The 12,225-nt window shown below is 38.8% G+C and overlaps 2 protein-coding genes across 2 annotated transcripts in view; one reads left to right on the top strand and one right to left on the bottom strand.

The window, feature by feature from the left end:
- The first annotated feature begins 207 nt into the window (after window positions 1-207).
- Window positions 208-8,526, top strand: LOC148153528 (uncharacterized). The gene is made up of 5 exons (XM_088001436.1): window positions 208-310; window positions 2,812-2,917; window positions 3,053-3,172; window positions 7,341-7,419; window positions 8,419-8,526. Exons 1-5 carry the CDS (start codon window positions 213-215, stop codon window positions 8,508-8,510), a joined length of 495 nt encoding a protein of 164 aa, XP_087857562.1. The 5' UTR covers window positions 208-212; the 3' UTR covers window positions 8,511-8,526.
- A 3,050-nt stretch (window positions 8,527-11,576) lies between these two features.
- Window positions 11,577-12,225, bottom strand: part of cubn (cubilin (intrinsic factor-cobalamin receptor)) — a 109,531-nt gene continuing 108,882 nt past the window's right edge. The window contains exon 67 of the mRNA XM_088001177.1: window positions 11,577-12,147. Coding sequence (XP_087857303.1) covers window positions 12,040-12,147 — 108 coding nt within the window. The 3' untranslated portion in view covers window positions 11,577-12,039. The remainder of the gene's footprint in view (window positions 12,148-12,225) is intronic.

The following is a 12,225-nucleotide window of genomic DNA, read 5'->3' as shown; positions in this document are numbered from 1 at the left end:
ATGTCTCTGCTGTTCTGAGGCAGAGTACTCCTTGTTGTCGCTGTACAGTCTCTTAATTCACCTTAGAGGTCAATTTAATTTAGCCTTCTCTCATTTAGGAGGGCACATTTAGTCATGTGCTCTCCATCTGAGGAGAGCACATGACACACTTGTGATTTTAGCCTTTTGAATCCTTGTGTGTTTCTCAGTCAGCTGCTGCAGGTTGGAGCAGGATGCATCTTGTTCACTGGGCCTTCACAGCTCTTCTGGGAATAGGGTCATTTGGTTTTTGTTATGCTGGACCTATTCATGCACAGTGTAAAGTGGACTGGTAAGAATGTCTGTGTGTGTTTTCAATTATTACTTGACTTTTACTGAAATATGGAAATCCTTTCCTTTGTTAGTTTTTGTTGAAAGGCTTTAAAGTATTCCTAAAAATGCTTAAAAATCATTAGTGGTATTTGTGGTATGTTAGGCAACAAGCATATTTATTGCTTGCTACAAGTTTATTTGTATTTCAACATTTCAGTTTGAAGCACTCTACTTGATTAAAGGAAAGTAACAGAAGAAATAAGGAAGCAAAAATAAAAACAGGATGATCAATGGAATAGAAACAACGATGTTCCAGCTAATATTAACCAAAGGCGGCTTTTTAAAACAACAACAACAGGTTTTTACCCTTGAATGAAAAATACTTTGAGTTTTGCAGTTTTTTGTGGTTGCAGTTTTATGAAAGTTCGTTGCAGATTAGAAGAGTATAAAAACTGAATGCAGCTTCTTCATGTTTGGCTCAGGTTCAGAAAAAACTGCCGAGACAACTAATGTTAAAAACAAACCATCTCACAATTCAATTTCCTGTTTTGAATAAAACCCTTAGTTAAAAAAATGCATTTCAATGAATTCTAAATACAATCAGCTGATTTTCCCAAGTCAGTCTTGTAATCTGTAATTATTTCTGTTTTAGCTAATTATTCATTTATTTCCTATGAAATCTGTTCCTGGTTTTAAGTCTAAATATTTTAAACATCCTCCCGCCCCTGATGAACAACGGTTCATTACTAAAAAGTATTTCTAATCAATTTCTAGGGGATATATAAGCTGAATTATTTGCCTCAGAAGGCTTCCTGAAGAAGTGGGCAGCACATGAACATGTCGGTCCATCTCTTCCAGTTCTGTGACTCTGCCTTAAAACATTGTTGTCTCTATAAAGAACCACTTTTCCTACTTTCAATGACGTAGGTTTAGCAAGATGACACTTGTGGACAGATTTAAGTTTATGAGGTAAGCCTATTGCCAGCGATTCCAGAAGCTTGTTAACAGCTTCTGATGGTACTTCCATCTCCGATCAATGTCCTTTCTCATCGTGCTGATTTGCTGGGATAGTTTTCTCACTGCAGTGTGACCAAAGTTCAGGAATAGTAAGATCTTGTATTTCAGTCACTCTGTTTGCAACGAATGGTTTCCATGTCTGAGCTGTGCTGAATATCTAGCGCAGAGCAATCATGGAATCTGTCCACATTTTGAGTTGATCTTTTCCCATGTTCAACGGCTTGAGGAGGTTATTTCTCCCTCTTGCTCCAATTGAAGCTTTCATAAGCTCCAAGCATGGCAGCAACATTTTCTTTAGTGGAGCTACTCTTGTTTTTGATTATACAAAGCCTTGTGCTGTTTCTCCGTCTTTGTTTTGTCCTTGTAGATAAGAACAGCTCCATAAGTACAGGCATCATCAAAATCCTGCAGTTTCAATGTCTGTGGGTTTGGCAGAATTCCATCTTCGTAGCACCTTGGAACGGACAAAAGATGGAGTCTTGAAAGCTCTTCACACCATTCACTCCATTGTTTAGTCAAATCCAGGGGCAGCTCTTCATCCCAATCACTTCCCCTCTCCCACAACTCTTGAAATAGGTGCTTTACTCTGATGGTGAATGGAGAGGGGAAACCAATGGGATCAAAGATACAAGCTGATATCTCCAATACACTCCTTTTTGTGTTCTCTTTGTTCTTACAAATGTCCAATAGTCTTTTTAGGTCAAAGACACAATCATCCTCTCCTGACCTCCATACAAGACCCAGCACATTCAATACATTTCCAGTGGCATCTGTCTACCATCTTCCAATCCACATTCCTTCCACTTGTGTCTCATTTCTCTTTAATTTGTCACCCACTTGTACAAGTTCATGTTGTCATGTGACTGGATCTCCTTTGCTGTTGTGGTTACTGATAGAGCTTTGCTAAGTCATGTGAACTGGTAGATAAAATCAATGATTCTCTCAATGCTGTCAGTGTAGACAGCATTCTCTTTCTCACTGTTTACGTTTTAATGCTGTTTTTATTTTAGTTATGTAAAGCACTTTGAAATGCCTTGCTGCTGAAACGTGCTATACAAATAAAATTTGATTGATTGATAGAAGGTTTTTCACCCTCATATTGTTTGATGTATTCTCTTATCATTGCAGCCAACAGGAAAGGACTTGGTGAGACTCCAAACACCACTCTGTTCATTCTCATAATTCACAGCTGATCCTTGTAGTCTTTAGTAGGAGGCCCTTGAAATCCTTTTCTGAAAGAGTATGAGAAGGAAAAACCAAACCAGACTGAGACATCAAAGCAGTTGATCATTGATGAGAAGATTTTAACAGTTGAAACATAGATTTTTTCAAAATAATCTTTCTGATGAATGTAAGGTTGTAGATTGGCCTGCAATTTCACATTAGGTCCTAGGAGAACAATAAGTGGACTAAAAGTCAAAGAAAAGCTGAATCATTTAATTTATAGCAGAATCTTAGAATAACAACACTGAACTATTATTTTTATGAACTTATTTTCTGCAGGTACTTTGGGATACCATGTAGAGTGGTTTATGAATCACTTGTTTCACAAATTAAGAAATGGACAACATCTAGCTGCATGGCAGGGGGACAGAGGTGCCTGTACAAGGTGTGTGTGTTTCTGTCACATGCCACACTCTAGAGTTTTTATAAACTACTACAACGCTTTTCTCTAAATGAAAAATATTCTTCTCTTATAATTTTGGTGATAACTAAACCAACATGTTGTTCTTTTCGTCTACAGCTTCAGTCAGCCTCTGTCCATTTTATAACTGCCAAGCATACCAATCCTGATAAGAGGCATGTGGAGGACATCAACTTCAGATTGGTTTCCTATCAGTTCTTTGCATCTTGTCATGTTACAGTAAGTTTTCACACTCCACATTATTGATCTTGACTCTTATGAAAAAATAAGCTTAAAATTTACTAGCAAAAGACAAATCTAAACCATATGGTTTGGGTTAATTTCTCCTATGTGTCTTTGTCTCTGAAATTTTTTGGTTTTTAAGATAGGCACCAGGATAAACAGAGGATGAATGTGTGGATGGACAGACTTTGACTTTTGTCTCCAAGGCAGTTTGGTCTTAAAGGGGCAGTATTCTATATTTTCCAGACACATAGTGCCATTTTATAGCACAATCAAGTAACTGTTGTATTTAAAAAATATTAGGATAAAGTATTTACATGGTTGTCGACAAACAGTTGAAACCAGAAGTTTACAAACGCTACATAAAAACACATTCATTTTAAACCCTGTCTGATGTGAAATCAGATCAAACTTCTCCAGTTTCAGGTCGAGTAGGTTTACTGAAAATCTTTCTATTTGCTATATGCCAGAATAATAAGAGAGAATGTTTTAAGGCAAGTTGTATTACGTTTTTCAAAGTCAAAAGTTTAAGCACACTAAGATTACTATGCCTTAAATCAATTTGGGACATTTGACTATATTGCCAAAAGTATTCACTCACCTGTCTTGACTCACAAAGCTTAAGTGACATCCCATTTCTAATCCATAGAGCTCAATATGACATTGGTCAACCCTTTGCAGCTAGAACAGCTTCAACTCTTCTAGGAAAGCTATCCACAAGGTTTAGGAGTGATTATGGGGATTTTTGACCATTCTCCCAGAAGCACATTTATGAGGTCACATACTGATGTGAAGACTGACGTGAAGGCCTTGCTCTCAGTCTCCGCTCAAATTCATCCCAAAGGTGTTCTAGTGGGTTGAGGTCAGAACTCTGTGCAGGCCAGTCAAGTTCATCCACACCAGACTCTCCATCCATGTCTTTATGGACCTTGCTTTGTGCTCTGATGCACAGTCACGGTGCAGTCATGTTGGAAGAGAAAGGGGCCAGCTCCAAGCTATTCCCATGAAGTCGGGAGCATGGAAATGACCAAAATGTTTTGGTATGCTGAAGCATTCAGAGATCCTTTCACTGGAACCAAAGGGCCAAGCCCAGCTCCTGAAAAAACAACCCCACACTATAATCCCTCCTCCACCAAACTTTACACTTGGCACAATACAGTCAGACAAGGACCGTTCTCCTGGCAACCGCCAAACCCAGACTCATCCAACAGATTGCCAGATGGAGAAGCGTGATTCGTCACTCCAGAGAATGCGCCACCACTGCTCTAGAGTCCAGTGGCGGAGGCTTTACACCTCTGACTTATCTGACGCTTTGCATTGCATTGGGTGATGTAAGGTAAGATAAGGTCATTTTATTAATATAGCAAATTTTCAGCAACAAGGCAATTCAAAGTACTTTACATGAGTTAAAAGGAAATACAAACAAAATAACAAACCAAAGGAAAGAAAACTAATCTAATGTTGTTCTAAAGTATGTAAACTCAGTGCTCCTGTTCAGGGTTGCTAAGTATCTAATTCCATTTCTAAATAGTGAGTACTCTACAGTTTCTGATAAAATAAGCTAAAGAGTGATTGATCTAAATCCTTTTCTGGGTTAAAGTGATATAAACTAAGCAGTGACTGTTCCTGTTAAGTATTTCTGGATTCCAAGTTCGTAGTTATTCTAATTCTAATTCTGATTCCATTTCTGGGCTGTATAATATTGATCTAAATAGTGCGTACTCCACAATTTCTGATATTACTAATGAACTAAAATAATCCTTTTCTGGGTTAAATAGGGAGTACTCCACCATTTCTAAAACAAAAAAGAGGACAGGACACATTAGGGCAAATGGCAACATTCAGACAAAACAAAGGCACGAGTGAAGGCGGTGACGTCAAAGGGCCACGAAGGAACGTTACTGAGCCTCCTGGCAAAGTCCGATAAAGGTGTTGTTTATCCAGGAAAGTCCTTCGGAGCGTTCAGCTTCACAACTCCATGGATACAGGAGGGGGTGAGGAGGGAAGAGCATTATGTTTACATATCTTCAAGGAGATTAGAAATATGCAGCCCTTCCAAGGCCACATGGGAAAAGCCAATTCAGAAACAGAATGTCTTAGGTCAGGAAGATTATAAATTTCAATCTTCCCTAAAGTCTCTCTGATACATCTCAGTTCCCAATCATACAAATTAATTTGGTCGTTCCACTGAATCGAAACTAGCAACTTCTCCAAGATCGATTCCATCTCGTTAGTGAGTTTTAGAGTCCTCGTCTCTGTCCACACCAACAGTCCCAGTGTTCGCCAGTTCGGCCAATTCCGTCACAAATTTCTCGATAAGCCAGGAATCTGCAAACTCCAAACAGCAGAAATCCTGTTATCATGAATCAATCCAGGGTGAATTCCGCCGGGTGTGTCCCCGCAGGACAAGAGGGCTGTATGCCTTAGATGCTCCACCATGGAAACCCATTCCATGAAGCTCTTTGTCTGCTGTTCTTGAGCTAATCTGAAGGCCACATGATGTTTAAAGGTCTGTAGTGATTGACTGCAGAAAGTTGGTGACCTCTTCACACTGTGCGCTTCAGCATCCGCTGGCCCCGCTCCGTCAGTTTACTTGGCCTACCACTTTTTGGCTGAGTTGCTGTCGTTCCCAAACACTTCCATGTTCTTATAACACAGCTGAAGGTCGACTGTGGAATATTTAGGAGTGAGGAAATTTCATGACTGGATTTGTTGCACAGGTGGCATCCTATCACAGTTCCAAGGTGGAATTCACTGAGATCCTGAGAGCGAGCCATTCTTTCACAGATGTTTGGAAAGACAGTCTGTATATCTAGGTGCTTAATCTTATACACCTGTGGCCATGAAAGTGATTGGAACACCTGATTCCGATAATTTGGATGGAGGAGCAAATACTTTTGGCAATATAATGTATTTCTGAGTCTGGCTGTTCTACTGTGAATGCTACAGAATCCCCTGCCAGTCGCCAACCGGATGAACAGACCATGGATAGGATGGGTGGAATTGGAGAGGTTCTGGTTTGCTCTGGCTAAGCAGCATCTGTGTACAATGTTCTGGATTGGAAAAGAGGAGTGCAGTCCCATCATCCTCTCTGCTGTCCTCATAGCTCTTCGCGCAGACTTCCAGTCTGAAGCCTTGCAGCTGCCAGTCCAGATTGAGATACTTCTGGTCAGCAGGCTTTCAATGGTTTGTCTGAGAAGGTGGAGAGGATGGGAAGGGTGAGGGGTACCCTTCTCATCCGTCACTGAAATGCAGGTGCTGCTACGCCTCTTCACCAGGGAAGGTGTGATATGAAGTGATACGAGTTTACCAGCCATGGTTTTCTGTAATGTGCATCTCCAGGAACTTAATACTGCTGACGATCTCAACTGCTCTGTCATTGATGAGGAGTAGCATGTGGCTGGGTTGAGACCTCCTGAAGTTGACAATGATCTCCTTTGTCTTTCAGGATCAAGTTGTTCACTCTACACCATGAAAGACGCTATGAAAGAAGCCTTGGGTCTTCTGACCGTAGGCAATTTTGCTGCTCTGATGGCACAGTTTAGATTGGCCATTGCTCTTTAAGTGTGGTTGCATCACAAGATTTGAAAGCAGCATTTTGGTATGCACCTCCTTAGTCATCCAAGGTTCCTGGTTACCCTGTGTGACTAAGGTCTTTGTTTCTGTAATCTCTGAAATACACCAGTGGATGTAGTCTGACAGATTCTACATACTACCCCACACCCATGTGTTGGTTGTGTGCAGCACCCTCTCTGAACATGCACTGAAAACAGTCCTGTGCAAACAGGCAACACTCTCACCTTCTTCAGTGCTTGCTTTTCTTTTCATACTCATCCCAGCATATAGGCAGAGGACGGTATACTAGAATGAGCATAACAAAGAGATGCTCCGAAATGCCGAGATAGAGGTGGAGAGTTGCTCTGAAGGCCTTCTTGATGTTCTCTTTTGCAGTATAAAGATTGTGGGATTAATTCCAGCTTCCTCATTTTACTATTGGTGTGCTTCTGGGCAAGGCACTCAATCCTAAGTTGCCTAACAATCTGTAAATTGGAGAAATTGCTGGGTATATGTGTGAGTGAAAGTGACTCCTGTGTAAAGCTCCCTGAATGACTGATTTGACTAAAAAAGTGCTATAAATTGTAAGTTTGTAACTGTGTATGTCTAGGCGATGTCCATCTCTGAGACCTGGTATGCTATTAAGGACCATGGCACCAACTACTGCAACCTTTATAATCTTATAGAAGGTAAGATTGAATAGCAAAATGCAGGTAAAATCCACTGAATTATTCTAGTAAAACTTCACAATTTCAAGTTAATGATTTATATAGGAGTCTAATTTTGTCAGACAGCAATTGTCCTGGCTATGATGTCCATGACAAAAACTTAGCCCATATTCAGGTCAGTCCATTTCAGAAATATTCATGTAACATCAGTTATCAGCTGAATCGTTCATCTCAAGACATAAATAATATGATGGAATCTATGGTGTCTAATTATGTAGTCTTGAGATCATTTTTATCCTCAAACATCTAAAACATATTCAAGGTGCAATTATTGTTTCAACCAAAACTGAACATATTTTATGTTGTTCCTACAGCTCCACTTGACATGTAAAAAGTTTTCTATCTTATAGTTGCATCGAGTGATTATCTTTGCAACAGTAGGCAGTTAATTATGTGGAGTCAGTAACTTAGCATGCATGAGGCGTCAGAACGAAGAAATCCCTATTAGATTTGGGAAACTTTAACAGAAAGTGTGACCAGTATGAGCTCCAACAAACTGGGACTCTCAGAAGACAGAGTAGACACAAAAACAGACACACTGATCAAGGAGGACTTTAAACTTTCTATGTTGCTTAGAGCTTTTTCATGAAGACATGTTTGTATATGCATGTACACTATGTGTGTATTTACATATGCAAGGGGGGTAGATAGTGTTTAAGTGACACAAATAATATTCTTTAAAAAACAAATTTAGGTCTTCTATCATTATTTTGGTATGAAAAGAAACATAGAATTTGATATGATTGTTGTCCAAAGCCTGCTGGAGTGCCAGGTTTCACAGACACAAATTTATATTTTATACTGACTAATGATATCACTCCCAAATGGTAGTTTTTCAGAGATGTTAGTCTAAATTTAAAAAGTTGTTTCATTACGTAACTTCAGCTTTTGTATGTATATTTATATGTATTTTCTTCTATGTATAAATGTCCACGATATCCTTTGTCATTTTGTCATCAGGAAGTCATCTTACTCAATCCAGAGGGTACAAGGAGGTCACCAGTGAGTTCCTGTGCACTCAGCGCTCCACTGCAAACTGCACAGTCTATTGACTGAACATCTACAACCCCTGGCAAAAAGTATGGAATCACCAGTGTTGGATGAGCAGTCATTCAGACATTTCATGCTGTAAAACAAACTCGGATCAAAAACATGATACAATATTAAGGTCATTCCAAAGTGCAACTTGTTGGCTTTCAGGAACACTCAAAGAAATGAAGAGAAAACATTGTGGAAGTCAGTGAATGATACTTTTATTGACCAAACACAGGGAAATAAATATGGAATCACTCAATTCTGAGGAAAAAAGTATGGAATCACTCAAATTGGAGGTAGAAAAAAGGACACACCCAGTCTATTTCCTTTCCCTAAATGGACACCTGCCCCAGATTAGATGTGCCCGTTAGTGTGCAGTTCAAAACACCTGCAGTCATGACACCTTGGAGGGCTGCTGGACGAAGTGGAGTGGCGAGAACCATGACTCCAACAAGAGAAATGTCCCTTGAAACAAAAGAGAGGATTGTGAAACTTCTTGAAGAAGGTAACCCTTCACGCATGGTTGCTAAAGATGTGGGCTGTTCACAGTCAGCTGTATCCAAGATATGGTCCAAACACAAACAGCATGGAATGGTTGTTAAAGCCAAGCGTACTGGTAGACCAAGAAAGACATTAAAGCGTCAAGACAAACAACTAAAGGTCATTTGTCTTGAAAACCAAAAAAGTACAACTAAACAGATGAAGCATAAATGGGAGGAAGCTGGAGTCAATGTATGTGACCGAACCGTAAGAAATCGCCTAAAGGAGGTGGGATTTCAATACAGGAAAGCTAAATAAAAACCAGCATTGACACCTAACCATAAAAGAACAAGATTCCGATGGGCTAAGGAGAGGCAATCATGGACTGTGGATGACTGGATGAAAGTTGTCTTCAGTGATGAGTCAAGAATCTGCATTGGACAAGGTGATGATGCTGGAACTTTTGTTTGGTGCCGTTCCAGTGAGATTTATGAAGAGGCCTGCCTGAAGAAAACAACCAAATTTCCACAGTCCTTGATGATATGGGGCTGCATGTCAGGCAAAGGCACTGGGGAGATGACTGTGGTTAATTCTTCTATCAATGCACAAGTTTACATTGACATTTTGGACAGTTTTCTCATCCCTTCAATTGAACAGATGTTTGGAGATGATGAAATAATTTTCCAAGATGACAATGAATCGTGCCATAGGGCAAAAACAGTGAAGGCATTCCTTGAAGAAAGACACATTCAGTCGATGTCATGGCCTGCAAATAGTCCAGATCTCAACCCAATAGAAAACCTGTGGTGGAGATTGAAAAAAATGTTCCACAAGAAGGCTCCAACCTGCAAAGCTGATCTGGCAACTGCTATCAAAGAGAGTAGGCACCAAATACTGTTTGTCCCTCATCAAGTCCATGCCTCAGAGACTAAAAGCTGTTATAAAAGCCAAAGATGGTGCAACTAAATACTAGTGATGTATTTTGAATGGTCTTTTGTTTATGTGTTTTTCATGATTCCATACTTTTTTCCTCAGAATTGAGTGATTCCATATTTATTTCCCTGTGTTTGGTCAATAAAAGTATCATTCACTGACTTCCACAATGTTTTCTCTTCATTTCTTTGAGTGTTCCTGAAAGCCAACAAGTTGCACTTTGGAATGACCTTAATATTGTATCATGTTTTTGATCCGAGTTTGTTTTACAGCATGAAATGTCTGAATGACTGCTCATCCAACACTGGTGATTCCATACTTTTTGCCAGGGGTTGTACAATTACCAAAGACAACAACAATCACAACACAAAGAAACCTGAATTATTGTTTAGACATCCACGTGTTTATGGTTGTTAAAAATAAACATAAAATATTAGTAATTAGAAATTGTGAATGCTGTGAAGAACTGAGAAATTTATTTTTATATAATTTACATGAGCAAAAAACAAGCAAAAAACTCCAAACATTTTAGTATGGAAAGAGGTGTGACTCTGGAGAGATCACTGGTTTCTGGCATCCTTAGTCAAACATGTGAATCTTTAAGATTATTTCAATGTTGGTGATCTTTTGTTACCGTGATCTTTTTCCATAGGTCATACTGCAGCACTTGATAGTAGACCTGGCTCAGTAACTGGTATGGAGGGGCGATGTATGCGTCACAGCATACCAATGTTGATAACTCACATGGCTGAGGAAGCAATCTGTACGGGCAGGTTGAGAAGATGGGAACCGGAATGGATCAAATGTTAAGGGAAGGGTGGGGGTCAAGAAATTTGAAAGAACAGCCCTATGGGGGGATTAAACAGGCATTATATGTACTTTGCAATACATTTAGAACAATATTCTAAAAGATGAAAAAAAAATCTTTCATAATTTTTTTGTCTATGAACCTCAACAACTGCATCAACATCAAGAAAGTTGACTTCTTTTTGAAAATTTACTCTTCATATTCAAGCCTTGTTGCAAGGGATCAATTTAGATTTGCTTTGGTTCAATTTAGTAATTAAATAAAACTATGATAAAACCACTTCATATTTGTCAAATTTGTTTTTAAAGTCTTATTAATCAGGGCTGTGTCAAGATTTTATAAGGCACATGTTACTAAGGTTAAAACACTGTTCACATGTCAACATCAGCCTGAAAATGACAACTTCAACAGCTAGTTTCAGTTTTGGTCATTACCAGTTTGTGATGTGAATCTGAGGAAAAGTTGCCCTAGTCCTCAGCACAGAACTCTTTCTCTGTGAGATATTTGAAGAGTTTCTTACATGTATACCCATGTCAAGTCACCCACCAACATCTGAAAAGAGCAGGACTTCATTTCCTCTTAAATTTCTCAGACAGTTCTTGGTGGATTTACCAGTTTACTTTGGGTCATAAGTTTCAAATTTTCCAAGGCAGCTTTTGGTTCTTTCAAATTCACAAATACAATTTTCACTTTCACACCTCTCATGAAAGTTCATATTGTGCAATCTCTCTCTTACAGGCACTTATTCCAAATTTTATGATCAATTCTCAATTTTGTATCCGACTTTGAGGTAAATACAGATAAGGTCATGGTAATAAGGGATTTTACCATTTCATGTAGAAACTGAAAGCAATAGTCGAAATGTAGATTAAAGGTTATATTTATTCAGTTGGCTTCAAAATGTTCACAGACTGATACATTCCTGTTATCATACTCTTGAGTCTGAGCTGGAATGACATCATTTCCTGATAACCCTGTCCTGTAAAACCATTTCTAATAATCTGAGTTCAATCGATTCCAGTACACCAAGAGGAAATGTCAAGCTTTGCAAGCATCTAGTGTGAATTTGATTTCAACCCCACAAATAAAAATCAATGTTTACTTCTGTAAACATTGACTTACAGAAGTAAACATTGATTAAAGTAATCAATGTTTGACCATAATACATTTATAAAAGTCCAGCTTAAAGAATAATACAATAATTTTAATAATATAGTTCATTACACTGAAATATGTTTTCATCAAGTGTTTAATGCTTGAGTGTTTTCAATATGATTAATATGTCTATTGTATGCATGTCACAACATCAAAACAATATTTGTTTTTCAGCTGCTCCAAGTGAGTCTGAAGCCTGATGGTAAGGTGGAGACCTGGCCTTGGAAAACAATATAAACGTGGTTGGAGGAGGCGCTGAAAGGAGCAATGTTGGTTTCCTAAAACAAACACAGAAAGGACACAAGGATGTGGGATAGGATTAATATTTACTAGACAGACAGACAGATATTATATAT

Source organism: Poecilia mexicana, unplaced genomic scaffold (genome assembly GCF_051168715.1).
Source record: "Poecilia mexicana isolate PSO_F unplaced genomic scaffold, ASM5116871v1 scaffold_20, whole genome shotgun sequence".
Taxonomy (NCBI): Eukaryota; Metazoa; Chordata; class Actinopteri; order Cyprinodontiformes; family Poeciliidae; genus Poecilia; species Poecilia mexicana.
The sequence above is the reverse complement of the archived record's forward strand: the minus strand, read 5'-3'. Positions and strand labels throughout refer to the sequence as shown.

Coding starts and splice junctions, on each gene's coding strand:
- LOC148153528 (XM_088001436.1), top strand. CDS start 213: ATGCATCTTGTTCACTGGGCCTTCACAGCTCTTCTGGGAATAGGGTCA. Junction 3,173..7,340: donor TTGCATCTTGTCATGTTACA/GTAAGTTTTCAC, acceptor GTGTATGTCTAG/GCGATGTCCATCTCTGAGAC. Junction 7,420..8,418: donor CCTTTATAATCTTATAGAAG/GTAAGATTGAAT, acceptor TTTTGTCATCAG/GAAGTCATCTTACTCAATCC.